The sequence below is a fragment of the Vanessa atalanta genome, chromosome 1 (genome assembly GCF_905147765.1).
Source record: "Vanessa atalanta chromosome 1, ilVanAtal1.2, whole genome shotgun sequence".
NCBI lineage: Eukaryota > Metazoa > Arthropoda > Insecta > Lepidoptera > Nymphalidae > Vanessa > Vanessa atalanta.
Window position 1 is genome coordinate 3,425,714 of NC_061871.1, and position 13,560 is coordinate 3,439,273.

General features: G+C 30.6%; 1 protein-coding gene across 3 annotated transcripts in view; it reads left to right on the plus strand.

Moving 5' to 3' along the window:
• The window catches only part of LOC125066005, a 106,340-nt gene that overhangs the window by 23,312 nt on the left and 69,468 nt on the right, over positions 1-13,560 (plus strand). For all 3 annotated transcript variants that reach the window (XM_047673900.1, XM_047673893.1, XM_047673885.1), the window contains exon 2: positions 12,508-12,655. In XM_047673900.1, coding sequence (XP_047529856.1) covers positions 12,542-12,655 — 114 coding nt within the window. In that variant the 5' untranslated portion in view covers positions 12,508-12,541. The remainder of the gene's footprint in view (positions 1-12,507; positions 12,656-13,560) is intronic.

Here is a 13,560-nt window from a genome sequence, read left to right on the forward strand (position 1 = left end):
TGCGTTTACGCTTCGTGTATTTTATATAAGCCTTATAGTATGTTTGCTTGTCGACTATTCTAACTACTTACTTACGCTTTTATTCACAGAAGTAATTAATTCGTATCCTAATAACTGTACACAAATAAATTATTTGTATTGAAATTGTAATAAAATTAACTTTTACATTTATACTATATTTATATATTACACAGACATAACATTTTATAATGAGAAAGCGATACACGAACATTTCTGTTTAACCTGCAGTGAAGTATCTTAATACTTTCAAGTACATTTACAAATCGAATTTAAAATATAAGAAATGTATTTTATTAATAACTAAATTTGTGATCGATCAATTACTGATCATAACGACGTATTTGCTAGACACCGCCCATAACATTGAACATGAGAATCGAATTGTTATTGTTCGAGGTGAAAACGTATCTATCGAGGTAGACGTATATGGATTATTCAATCGTTGTGGGGCCATTGTAGGGTACGAATAAGTCCCGGGGATTGATTCCTTAATATAATAAAATAGGAATTTGTTTCATTACTCAGGAAATACGTAAAGTTGGATATTTCTCTTTAATTGTATCGAAGACTGAAGATTTAGAGACTGAATCTGAGCATCAAAAAATATCTTGAACAGTGGCATTTTCTTGATGTTAAATAAATTGTTTAAGAGAATACATCGGTTCCTTAGAAACACAAATGTCTTTGGAAATTGCAGTACGATAATCGTATCCAAAAGAATAGCAATTTAGTAACAGGTACTCAATATATTAATGTATTCGTAAATAACATAATCCGCGTAAGTTTTCATTGTCCTCGAGAGTCATATATCTTCGAAGTGTCCATGCTGTCCGTCGAGTCTAAAAATAAATACTCAATTCTCGTAGAAAGATATATTGTTGTCAATTGACGTCGTTCGGTTATTTATTTGCTAATAAATTAAATAAACTTCTGATCTTCGCTTGGTACTAAGTTTTTTAATTCGAAATGTTTGCCCCGAGACCTTGGCTAACTTAAACGGATCACGTGAGTTCGATTTGAATTGTGTATAAAGAAAAACAGTCACATTATTAATTTAATTACTTACTAACTTACAAAACGAGAGGGCAGTTTCATGACATATCTATCTACATGTTTGATCTCCATTGTTGACTAGCGTTATCAATATTGTCACAACGCGACTAACAAATCGACATGACCATTTGACGCTTTACCGTTTCGACAATATTCATAAGTAGCTTGATAATGCCCCACTGCTTAGCTAAGAAATCCTCTTTTTTTGAGGAGATATTTAGGAACTTATTCCATGATACAATATATGATAATGGTGGGGTTCTGTGCGACCCCGTTTGGATAAGTAACACCCACTCATCAGATATTACTACTAACTACCGCCAAACAGAAATACTTAGTATTTTTGTGTTCCGACTTGAGTGAGCCAGTGTAACTACAGGCATAAGCACTCTTAACGACTCAGCTCTCAATGCCGATATAAGGAAAGTATTATTTATAGCCCTTATGTCTATGGGCTGTGATTATCCATACTATGAATTGCGAAAATTTATCATTAATGCGTAATTTGATATTAATTATAGTTCTTATTAATGTATGAAAAGTACATTATTTAAAATTTAAAAGTGCACGTGTACTTTTACAATAATAAACAATAATATGGTAAATATCATTTGCATTAATAATAATCATTTAAACATTTTTCTTTACGTACCTGATGACTGAAGGATAATAAGGTTGTGAATGACGTAGCTGAGTAATTGTACTGTTAATTAAACATAAATATGACTACAGCATCTTTGATACATTTAAACAATAAAACATCTGTTGGAATTACCTATAATGTTACCAGTTAAATAATATATATGTTTAATAAATAGTAGTTATATTCGGAGGGGACGAATGTTACCCGCGTTCTTGAACACGTTTTCGTAAATCTCATAGTCAATGGAAATATAATATTATCATGTTCTAAAACTTGTATGAATTTTATTTTAATATTCTTAATAGTTTCCAACTATAAGTTATGATTTTATACTTGAAGAACCACATCCAGGTGTATTCCTCGTTATTACTTCATTATTAGGATTTTTACTAAGTGATTACATTTATTGTCCTTTTTTGACAATTGTCAGCTATACACGTATAATGTATTTCATTCTACGTAACAATGTTTTATTTTGGCTATTTTTTTTTATAATCTGCATTAAGGTCAGTATTTTCAAGTTATTCTGTCTCGTTTTTGTTTGAATACAGAATTTTAATACAACGCAAATGTTTTTTTTAAACGAATATTAAGTCCGTTATAAGAAACAAAAAAAAAAAAAACATTTTGAACTAACCTCACATACACACAAAAGAATAATAAACGGTAAACGTGCTACACTTAACACAGATTAAATTAAATAAGAAATAATTAATTTGAACTGGCAACTCGTGCCTTTAACAATCACGCTTTTCGCTGCTATTACGCAAGGCAACATTAGCAGAATTAATGGACAAACACCGTCTCTTAAATGCGTGTATGCAAAGTTTGGGAGAAAGTCTTTGTGACCGATATTATGCCAAATTAATTCGGTTTCTATTTCCGCAATTATTACACAACGCCTTTATAATTTGATTGTTTTTAAATTATAACATACTTTTTTTTTTATTTAACCATAAATATATTTTTTTAAACCGCTATCTAAACACTTTGCAACCATTTAATATAATTGTACTTGATATTAGATGACCTACAGGTAGCCCTATTAATATCACGTTAGTTTATGATATATACGACTTCAGTGTCCAATGCCAGAAGTGAAAATATTTTTTTATCAATAAAAATATTAAATTTATACTATAATAACTCTTTCTAGCAAAGCTGATATTAATATATAAAAAAATATATATAAAATATTTTGTGTCTTTGCCAAAATATGAATAAATCTTATTAAATTATATTTATGTGAGATACAAAATAACAATAGACACTAACTTGAGCTAAATCGGACCTAAGTAATCTAACCTTGTACACAATCTGTATGTTCTCACGTCCATATGTGCTTAAAATTTTTATACTAACTGCAGTTATAACCTTTTTTGGCAGATGCCATTTTAGAGACAATAAAGTAGAAAATTTATAGACAATTTGAACCTTAGTGTCTCGAGAATAAGGAAAATAATTTTAGGTATACTTATGTGTAGATAACTAGCAACACTTGTTGAAACATTGCATTTAAGTTCATTGGAAACCTATACATGTACTAACCATTATTACTTCTAGCTGAGAATAATGCAGCGAATATTAAATTATATCCTCAGTAACAATTTTGAGTTAGGTTATATAAAAATATATATTTAGCAGAGCTTTAAAACTTTACTAATATTATAAATACAGAAATAACTCTGTTACTTCTTCACACTCAAAACACTGAGCAGATTTAAATGAAATTTTTTATCGGTATAGTTTGAGTCCCGGGGAAGGCAGAACCGTAGAATTATTAGATATTCGTTTTTTTTTAAATTGTTTCTCTGTGCAGTTATAAAGCTTTATGTTTGGATTCTAAATATTTTGCTTGTTAAATTTGAATTTTGAAATAAATCTTAATTTGTGTATAGTATTTCTTGGCCCATAACATAAGCTGTTTGTTTATACATAATATAGATACTTACCTATCGATTACAGTGGATTTTTTATATTTATGATTAGTATGAATTGAAATAAAATATTTTATCTCTCTACAAATGTCACACATTTTATGAGCTATGTTATAGTAACAGAACTAATTCCAACCCGTCAAAGACGCAAGAAACGTAAGACTTTTTATTACCTTGAGATATGTTCGGTCAACACACCAGTTTCGGTGTTAGAGGAAATAAATAGAATTTTTGTGCATATTTCTGTAACAGTTTACAAATTACGATTGAGAAAAAGGTTACCTTGACTTACATTTAAAATATATTTCAATTAATATTAGTATAACTAAATTAATTTGTTAATGAGCAACCGCTTATAAAGTTTCACATGTGTTAAATCTTATTAAATGTCTGTGGGTGATATTTCCCCTTTTTTGTACGAATTTTAATTAGTTATTTCGTCGTGCAAGTTCGTGCCTTTACGTTATTATTTAAAAAAATTGTTTATCTTTACCTCTTAATTTATGGTTCAAATCGTGCATCCTTATTTTAATTCCTTTCAATCGATTCAGTTAAAATTGGCACAATTTCTTAATTCTTGTTTATTTTTATGTTTTAAAATAGATATTATTTTAATTTTGTAATATTTTCATCCTTTGTCAACCGTTTTTTTCCACCGTTCTTGCCTAGGAGTTAAGTTTTGTATATTATTTGCCGTATTGTCTGACATTTTTTTTTGTAAAATGAACAGGAATCAAATCATATTTTAAGTCTCTTGGATCTTCACTTTATAAGAATGAAAAAAAAAATTCCATTTGGCCCAGGAAGCCATAATCTTTACTCCACCCCAGAATAATCCCATTCGTTTAAACTAAACTTAGATTGATACACAATAATAATGACGATGGACTTGTACATTATCAAAGTTATGTTTTGTTCAAAATCGTTTAATGTTTTTTATTTCCATTAAAAATATACAAATCATGCAGGAAAATCCTTCTGCTTATTATGATGAAGATAGCAATGTATTGTATTTTAAAAAAACTTGTTAGACAAATTATCTACTTGACCGCATAGGTCATGATATTAGACATAACGAGCTTTATCTAACAATTAATCTGTACATTATCGGTTTTTTTACTCAAAAATATATACATACGCATATATACGATGTATTCATACCTATCATGATTATTTAAATGTCAATATGTGAAATCGTCTCGAATAAAAAACTATATCGATATTTTATTACTAAAATCGATTATAAAAACTTGTATATTGTCTTGAATTTTATTGTGTAAATGTAAAGGCATTTTTGTGCATTTTTAAGTCATAGTGAAACAACCGGTTAAATATCGATATATAATCACTTTGTGTTGTCATATTTATTATGCATATAATGAACAAAAACAGAAAATGATCCCAAAATATTCCGTATAAAGTGACCCAGATCCCGGTCACAAGGAGGTTCTTAGCTAAAGCGCCGTGCGAAGAATTTACAATCAGGAGTAAGATTTGCGAACCACGAAATGTCACCTGATCGTAACGGCAGATAATTGTAGCGGTCCATACCATCACATTATATCATTATTCAAGTGGACGGGTTCATTTAACATAGAACTCACTGGAAATTTACAACCACACTATTCAAACAATTTTTCTCTAGAAACACACGTGTTTGAGCTAGACCTATATTACTAGGCTCGCGAGTGGTAAAATAAAATCAATGAGTATTGTTGTTGGGTAATCAATTCCCGATGAATGAATGAATGAATGAATAACATCGTTAAGACGTTCATTTTCAGACGTCATTTTGCTTTCAATATTTCGAAGTTTAAAATACAGAAGGAGCCGGCTTAATATGAACTTTCATAGAAAATAATAATTATTATTGAATTTAATTATGGAAAATGCTAATATAACTTTAAAGAACACATTTAAGAAGTCTCATAAATGCCAATATAAAATAATAGCGTATGAGAGGAGGATTGGGGCCTTAGCTGGTGCTGCGGATCAAAAGTAAAAGTAGCATTTTTGTTTTTCCAGACTATAATCTATGTGTGTGCCAAATTTCATTCTGATCTGATCGATTGAGTAATAAACACAGAGTCATCCCAACATTCACATTTAATATATTAATAAGTTCATACAGAGCTTATATTAATCATATATGTAGTTATCTCCTCATATGCTAAAATATGCAAATCGAGCCGAGATGGCCCAGTGGTTAGAACGCGTGCATCTTAGCCGATGATTTCGGGTTCAAGCCCAGGCAAGTACCACTGAATTTTCATCTGCTTAATTTGTGTTTATAATTTATGTCGTGCTCGGTGGTGAAGGAAAATATCGTGAGGAAACCTGCATGTGTCTAATTTCAACGAAATTCTGCCACATGTGTATTCCATCAACCCGCATTGGAGCAGCGTGGTGTAAAATGCTCCAAACCTTCTCCTCAGAGGGAGAGGAGGCCTTAGCCCAGCAGTGGGAAATTTACAGGCTGCTAATGCTAATAATGCTATACAAAATGCTAAAATGTTCGCATATATGAAGCCAAAATAATGATAAACATACTAAAACAGTTCTTGTAAAACCGGTATGCGGTAAGCTTAATGCTGATCTACGATTAATATATTACGACATAACATCTTCAATTAACTCTAAGACCACATGTCCATAACTTTAACTGCGGCCAACAGATAACCACCTAGGTTTCCTTGTACAAGAGGCCCGTTACGAAACGAGCTACATGTCAAATGCCATCGCCCCAAACTGATAAAAAATGCCTGTTTTAAATACAAGAACATTAGAACTAGTGCCAAATCTTTCTATTTCATCAAAAAGTTCTTTCATATCGTTATGTCGATGCAACTTTTTTAATAATACGTAGAAATACAAACGTATATTTTTCGAAACAAGGTTATATCAAAAAACATATTAATTTATTTGGTTACATTTTAAATGTCAGTTGTTTCATAACTTTAATTTATTTACTTATTTAAATAATATACCATTCAACTTTCGTATATACAAAATTTAAACAAAAGCCGAGAATGACATTTAAAAAAACTATAGAGTTTTTCTAGACTAGCGGTTGATTTAACGTGGATACGGAACAAGTGTTCAGTTTAGGCAGATGGCAGACTTTGATGTAATCCTTCTGAGCTTTACACGCGCGACTCTTGTCGGTTTCACGCTAAGACAACTTTTGTAACACTTGCCGACGTAAACCCACGCAAAAGCTGATCTATTTTATACAACATAAAAAATGTCCTAAACTTATTATCAGGCACTTATTTATAAAAACTTTATTGAATATTTCTACACAATTAATTATATAAATGGTTAATTAAAAATTGTTTAAAATAAATTTTAAAGAATTTGTTTGTTCATTACCGTTATATGGGAATATTTTATTATTATAATTACATCGTAATAGTACTTGATACAATTATGACAGATAACAGCAGTTTTGTTATATATTTAGATTTTTAATAGCAAACTAAATAAAAGAAAAATAAATCTAACCTCAAGTTTTAACAGCCTATATAATTAAAACTAGATAATAATATTTATATGTCCTTTCTACCAACAAGAAATATGTTAATTTGTTTAAAAAAAAAAATAGTTTTATACACTTCTAATAAGCGGGTACGATACTCTATCGAGGTCTTAACTCCCACATCGGTTGCGACCTTTGATTTACGTAACACGGTGGGTTTAACATCAAACGAACGGGGCATGTATTACGTTACAATGCTTTTACGATATAAAATATATCAGTTAAAATGTATCCGGTGACAAAACAGAAATTATAAAGTATTATTTAAAATGGATGAAAATATTGCTCGTTTCATATCATAGGGGTAATAATAATAATAATAGTGTAATATTTATTCTCAAAGATATAATCTTGCAATATTTTTTTATCTTTGGAAGTTCTAAGTACATTATAAGAAAACCTCCTGTATAAATTACACGTTACTAAGACGCGAGCTTTACTTAAAAAAATCAAAATCAAACTATACTTTATTCAAGTGAAGCTACCACCGGTTTGGAAGGAAGTTTCTACCGAGAAGAACCGGCAAGAAATTTAGTAGTTACTCTTTTTCAAAATTTAAAATACAAAGTAATATAAGCTAAATACAATTATATATGTGTACCAACAAGTATTAGCTCCACGCTTTTTTATCATCTATATAATCTTGTATTGAATGATATGATTTTTTTATTAACTTAGTATTTACAATCGAAGTGAATTTATGAATCGGCAAAGTTAAAAATATCTGCGGAATTTTATTATAGAAACGGATACCTTGCGCCAAGAAGGATTTATAATACAAAGTATTACCACACATCTGTCGTCATATTACCTATTAAAATTAATTTTAACGCAGGGGAATATCAAATTAATTAAATCATTAACCGGTGCTATCTTCAAGGTCACGAAAAATATGTGAATTAATTAAATGTACCTCCGATGAACAAAATGTTAATGTCGTGTCGAAAAGTGACCGTGAACCGATTACTATGACTTCATTGCCCAATTTTAACTCACCATTGTCAATAGTTATCTTAAGTCTAGCTACATATTGCGAAAATATTCTTTTCAAACAATCGTTTCATGTATGAAAATAGGACGAGACCAATCATAGAAAGGAACGTCTCAGCTTCATAATGCAGTATTTTATCGATATATGAAAAACTTTACGCGATTTTACTTCTTAGTTCAAAGAGTATAAGTATTAAATTAGCTCGGAAGTAAACCCAAATTGTACATAATAGTTACTTGTTATTAGAATCTCGAGCACGTTGTCATTTGACTTGGAAAGTAGTTGTAAAGAATGTTCTCCGGCTATTTTTACTTTATTTTTCAAAAGTGTTGTAACATTTAACGCACCGACGCGACGTACAGCTCACGCGTGTACTGGTATTTTTTTGTAATATTACGAGCCTAAAAGACTTGAAAAAGACATATGCAATCACATTTTATGAAGGAAATGAAGTTGAAATAAAATTAAAAAGCTTTAGAATACAATACATCTACATTACTATACATACAATACACATTACTATACATTTTTTTATTAATATTGTATTAATAAAATCTATATATAATACTAAAATATAAATACGAGACGCAAGCTATTAAAGTACTTATAGAAATCAACAGTGACTTGAATTGTTTATTAAATACGAAGTCACAAAAAAATTACTGCGATAATTTAAACAGCTCTACCTAACAACCGATCAAATTTAATACGTTTAAAATGCTCCGTTCCTCTCATGCATTCCCGCTTGTAAGATAAAACGATTACATAACACCACGTGGCATCCTTACCGTAGTAATTGCATGCCTCCAAGTTATAAAAATAAACTAAGAATACTCGTTCCGCTAGGTTCCCGTAATGACTGGCCGTCTAGGTTTAACGGGACCTCGACGATGCGCTGATAGCGAAAGCGGCTTTAATAGTTGCGTAAGGATGTTCGCCTCTAGCGATTTATTTATTTTATAGTCTGCATAAGTAAGTAATTGTTTAGATGTATTGGTTTCAGCTTTATTTTGATAAATAGACTAATTTAAAATGTTGTTTCTAAAAAAGTATGTAACTACAGCACAAGGGACGTAACATTTTAGTTCCCAAAGTTGATGGCGCATTGATGATGTAAGGAATGGTTAATATTTCTTACAACGCCATTGTCTATGGGCGTCGGTGACCACATAAGGTGGCCGATTTGCTCGTCCGAGCAGTAGCAATATCATAAAAAAAAAGTAGTTCACACGAGTCGATTTTAATCTGTAAACTATAAAATTGACAGCGGTTGAAACGGCCTTAACAGACTTTGAGCTCAATGAAAGCAACTCAATGCAATAAATATTATACAATAAAATAATTGGAGACAAGCATATTTGATTTGTATGGAAGTGTATTATCCTTTCATTAAATAATAAACAATGAAATACCTACACAAAATCGCTAAATTTTAAAAATCGCTATCATGTACCCGCTTAGTCCTTAGACCCGCGTCGATATGGGTCAGTTGAAACAGGTTCGCTGACGTAATTATTATACAACACTATTACAACCCCATTACGATAGTAACCACTTTGTATTGTACACCATTATTCAATCAGATGTATAACTGTTTCCTTAAATATAACAATGTAGCTAGATTTAAGATAAAATTGTTCACAAAATTTTCAAACAGATGGTAAATTGAACGATTTTGTACTATTGGTGCATTGTACATGCGTGCATTTATATCATAGAAAATTATTTGTATTATCGTATTAATTTAATTTCAAATTACTTTTTAGCGTCGCTTTGTATTATTTAAAAAACGTTTACCGTCACTAAAGATTAAATTAAACATGACAAAATAAATAATAACTCCTGAGTTCGCTTAGATAAACGCACTCTTTGATCGACGACACGAAGGTTATGTGCGCGTGCGCAGCGTTCCTAAGATCGCGCAATTTAAAGCATTCTGCAATTGGATCTACATTTGATAAGTGTTAAAAGCAATTCATAGCTACAGAATTTATTATCAATTAAAATAACATAGCAATATAAGATTTAAAATAGCTCTAAAATGAGCGAGAAAAGCTTTAATTTCAGTATTAATATCATTTAATGAGAGTTCACAACTAATAATGTTGTAATTTAAAACAATAACGATTTTATTTATGTTATACAATATACTTAGATTATATTTGCAATTGATTTTATATAAAAAGTAAAAAAAAAATATGTTATTTTCCTCATATTAACTTGGTGGTAGGGCTTGGTGCAAACCTGTCTGGGTAGCCACCCAATCATTAGATAACCCGTCAAACAGCAATACTTATTAATGCTGTGTTCCGGTTTGAAGGTTACCACACAGTCATTAGATATTTTACCCACAAACAGCAATGTTAATTGTATGTTGCGGTGGGGAAGTCAGTGTAACATCAGGGACAAGGGACACAACATCTTAGTTTCAGAGGAATGGTTGATATCTTCTACAGCACCAATGTCTATATGCGATGTTGACTATTAAATAAAAAAAACATGCAAAATTTGAACAATATTAATTTGAACTCTGACAGTATGAAGGCAATTTAGATAAACGAGAAAAACAAAGCTATCTTGATCATGCCGTAATAGATTGCGAATGATACTCAGCAGACCACTAAATCAGCTGTGAAAGTCCCTCTTACTAACAAAAAGGGTAATTTGTTTCGTTTTAGTGTTTGTTTTACAGTACCTTTTTGGTAATTTAAGTAACAATTTCTTGTACTATCGACCAACATTCCAAATTCAAAAAGAAAGTGGATAATTCTAAAAACATTGATAACGTATTTTTTAAGTCTTTTTATTTTTATTAATAGTAATAATTTATGAAAAACAAATAGAAAGGAAGTAAGTAAAGAACGGACAGTTTATCATTCAGTATCATTAGCACGGATCCAATTGCGTTAACAAGACCACATCGAACACAAGCTTATCGATACTTTCTCCGACAACACTAGCCATTGTTACATTACCAGCAAAGATATAAACAAAGTACGATGAATGGGAGGAACTGTACGATCATTAGATAATGCCAATGCCGAATCCAATGCCACATATTGTTCGAGTCGGAAGGAAGCGTGTATAATGTTTTGTTAGCCCTGGTTTGAAGATGCTAGTGATGTGATTTAACAACGCCTCGTAGATCTGTTCAAGATTTTTTTTTCTATCGTAACAACTGGCATACTAGATAAATATATTTTACTGCCTTTTTACTAATATCATTCTGGGTAGTAATGATCACTATACAATTATATAGACACTATCTTTAACTGCCATTATTTATTGAATGTCGTAATGTTTAATATTACCTACCATAGGAATAATTATTTTAGAAATTCAGAGTCTAGTTAACTAAAGAGGGCCGCGATGGTCTAATGGTTGGACTGATTAATTTTAACATGCAAGAAATATTGATTTTTTTATGTAAATAATTTGCGTGTATTAAAATAAATTTCGTGCTCGGATGTGAAGAAAAGCATCGTGAAGAACCGTGAAGGAAACCTGCATATGTCGGATGGAACTGCTCATCGGCCACAATTAATATCTAAACCTTCTGAAAAGAGGTCTTAGCCCAGCAGAAGAACATTTACTGGATCTTACTTCGTATAAATTTATTATTATTGTATTATACAATTAACCAAATTATGTAATAAATTTGTATGAAATTATTTTATAAAATGCAAAGTAGATTTATTGTATCTTAACTTAAGCACTTCCTAAATTTTTCTCACAAAAATGAATATTACATAAACCATAGTCTAAGTCGTATATTTCAAACTAATCAAAGTTAATAACACTCACTGTCACACTACCAAGGATTGATCGGTTATAATTTGTCAAAAATTTCCATTACTTTAAGTTACAGACAAATAGTTCGTCATTAATATAAAATCATTGTGAATAGAGTGCTGATGAAGATGTCTGAATTATAAACGATACAAAACACAATAAAACGCATTGCTTTCACAAGGGAATTGTTTTGTTTTATAATACTATTACGTATGAGCCTAAGCTCCCATAGAAAGTTTGACAATTATATTAGTTTGTTGTAGAGATTATAATTACGAGTTCCGCGTTAGTTTGCTTTATTAGTGGAATTTTAATAGGCGTTTTCTAATAAAAATATAATTCAAATTGTTTTATGTTGATAGTCTAATTTGTACCAGATAAACCTAACCAAGGAAGATAATTAATTTAGTAGCCCCTTTTTGTAATATTTTGTTGTTTTGTTTTAGTGTGACTTCTTATCTGAGTGTATTATTATTATTACTTTTTCCCTACTAATAAATATATGGACTAATTTAATGTGACGTTGTTACAGCCTAGGTCCGTTCGAAGCGGCGACGGGGGGAGAGATGGTGTCTCGGCGGCGCATTCTATCGCGATCTCGCGATGATCTTACACAAGCATTCGCCCCTCAAATAGAGGAAGAGGAAGATGTGTGGTACCAGAAGGACAAACTCTATAAGGTAACACTAATATATAATAATAACACTAAAGTTCGTTGATAGCAAAACTCCAAAATAGAAAGATCAAAATTTATTGAAAAATCTATTTAATTATTAGCCTATTTTTATGTGGATGTTAAGTATATGATATAATAATTTGCACTTAATCTAGAGGGTATGTCATAAAATCTAAAACGAAATGAGAATTACATAAAGATGAAATAAAACAGACAAGACAAGTTACATAATGATATTTATCTTCACACCTCGAACCCGAAGCGGCGTTCTCTATTGTAGTAACAAAATAAAATTTCGATCTTAAGTTTTCTATTTCTTATCTATTACGTAAATGTATAGAATAAATATTTCACCGAGGGCTGTTTAAAAACATATCGAAATTAGTAATTATTTTATCTTGAATCGAAATCCTAAAATTTTGGTGTTTTCGAAATTCTTTAACCTGTTTTGTGTATCTGCTTAATAATTATTTTGACAAAATCATATAAATATAATAGCTATTCGATAATACCTAATTAGTTTCTTACTTTCTACGCATCAATTACGAGGTCGGCGAGCCAATATATAAGTAACGTTACAGACGAGTTCACACCGATATCGTAATAATGGTTGGTAGGCAACGCAAATGACAGGGAATGGATGAAACTAATGCCTTTAATACTAACGTTTGCTAGTGAACAGCACAAAGAAAGTTCATTTTTAAAATTACACCCTTCCATAACGGCGCTGGTGACTTACGGACTGCTTTCAAATATCAAGACGTTAAACAAAAAGGTGTTACCTAAGTTTGAATAAATAAATCATTAAGATCCAAATGGTTTTTGTAGAATTTTTATCGCTGTTAATGTGCTAAGCTGTTAAGCATATGCGAATGACTATTACGAAATATTTCTTACGCAATACGCACG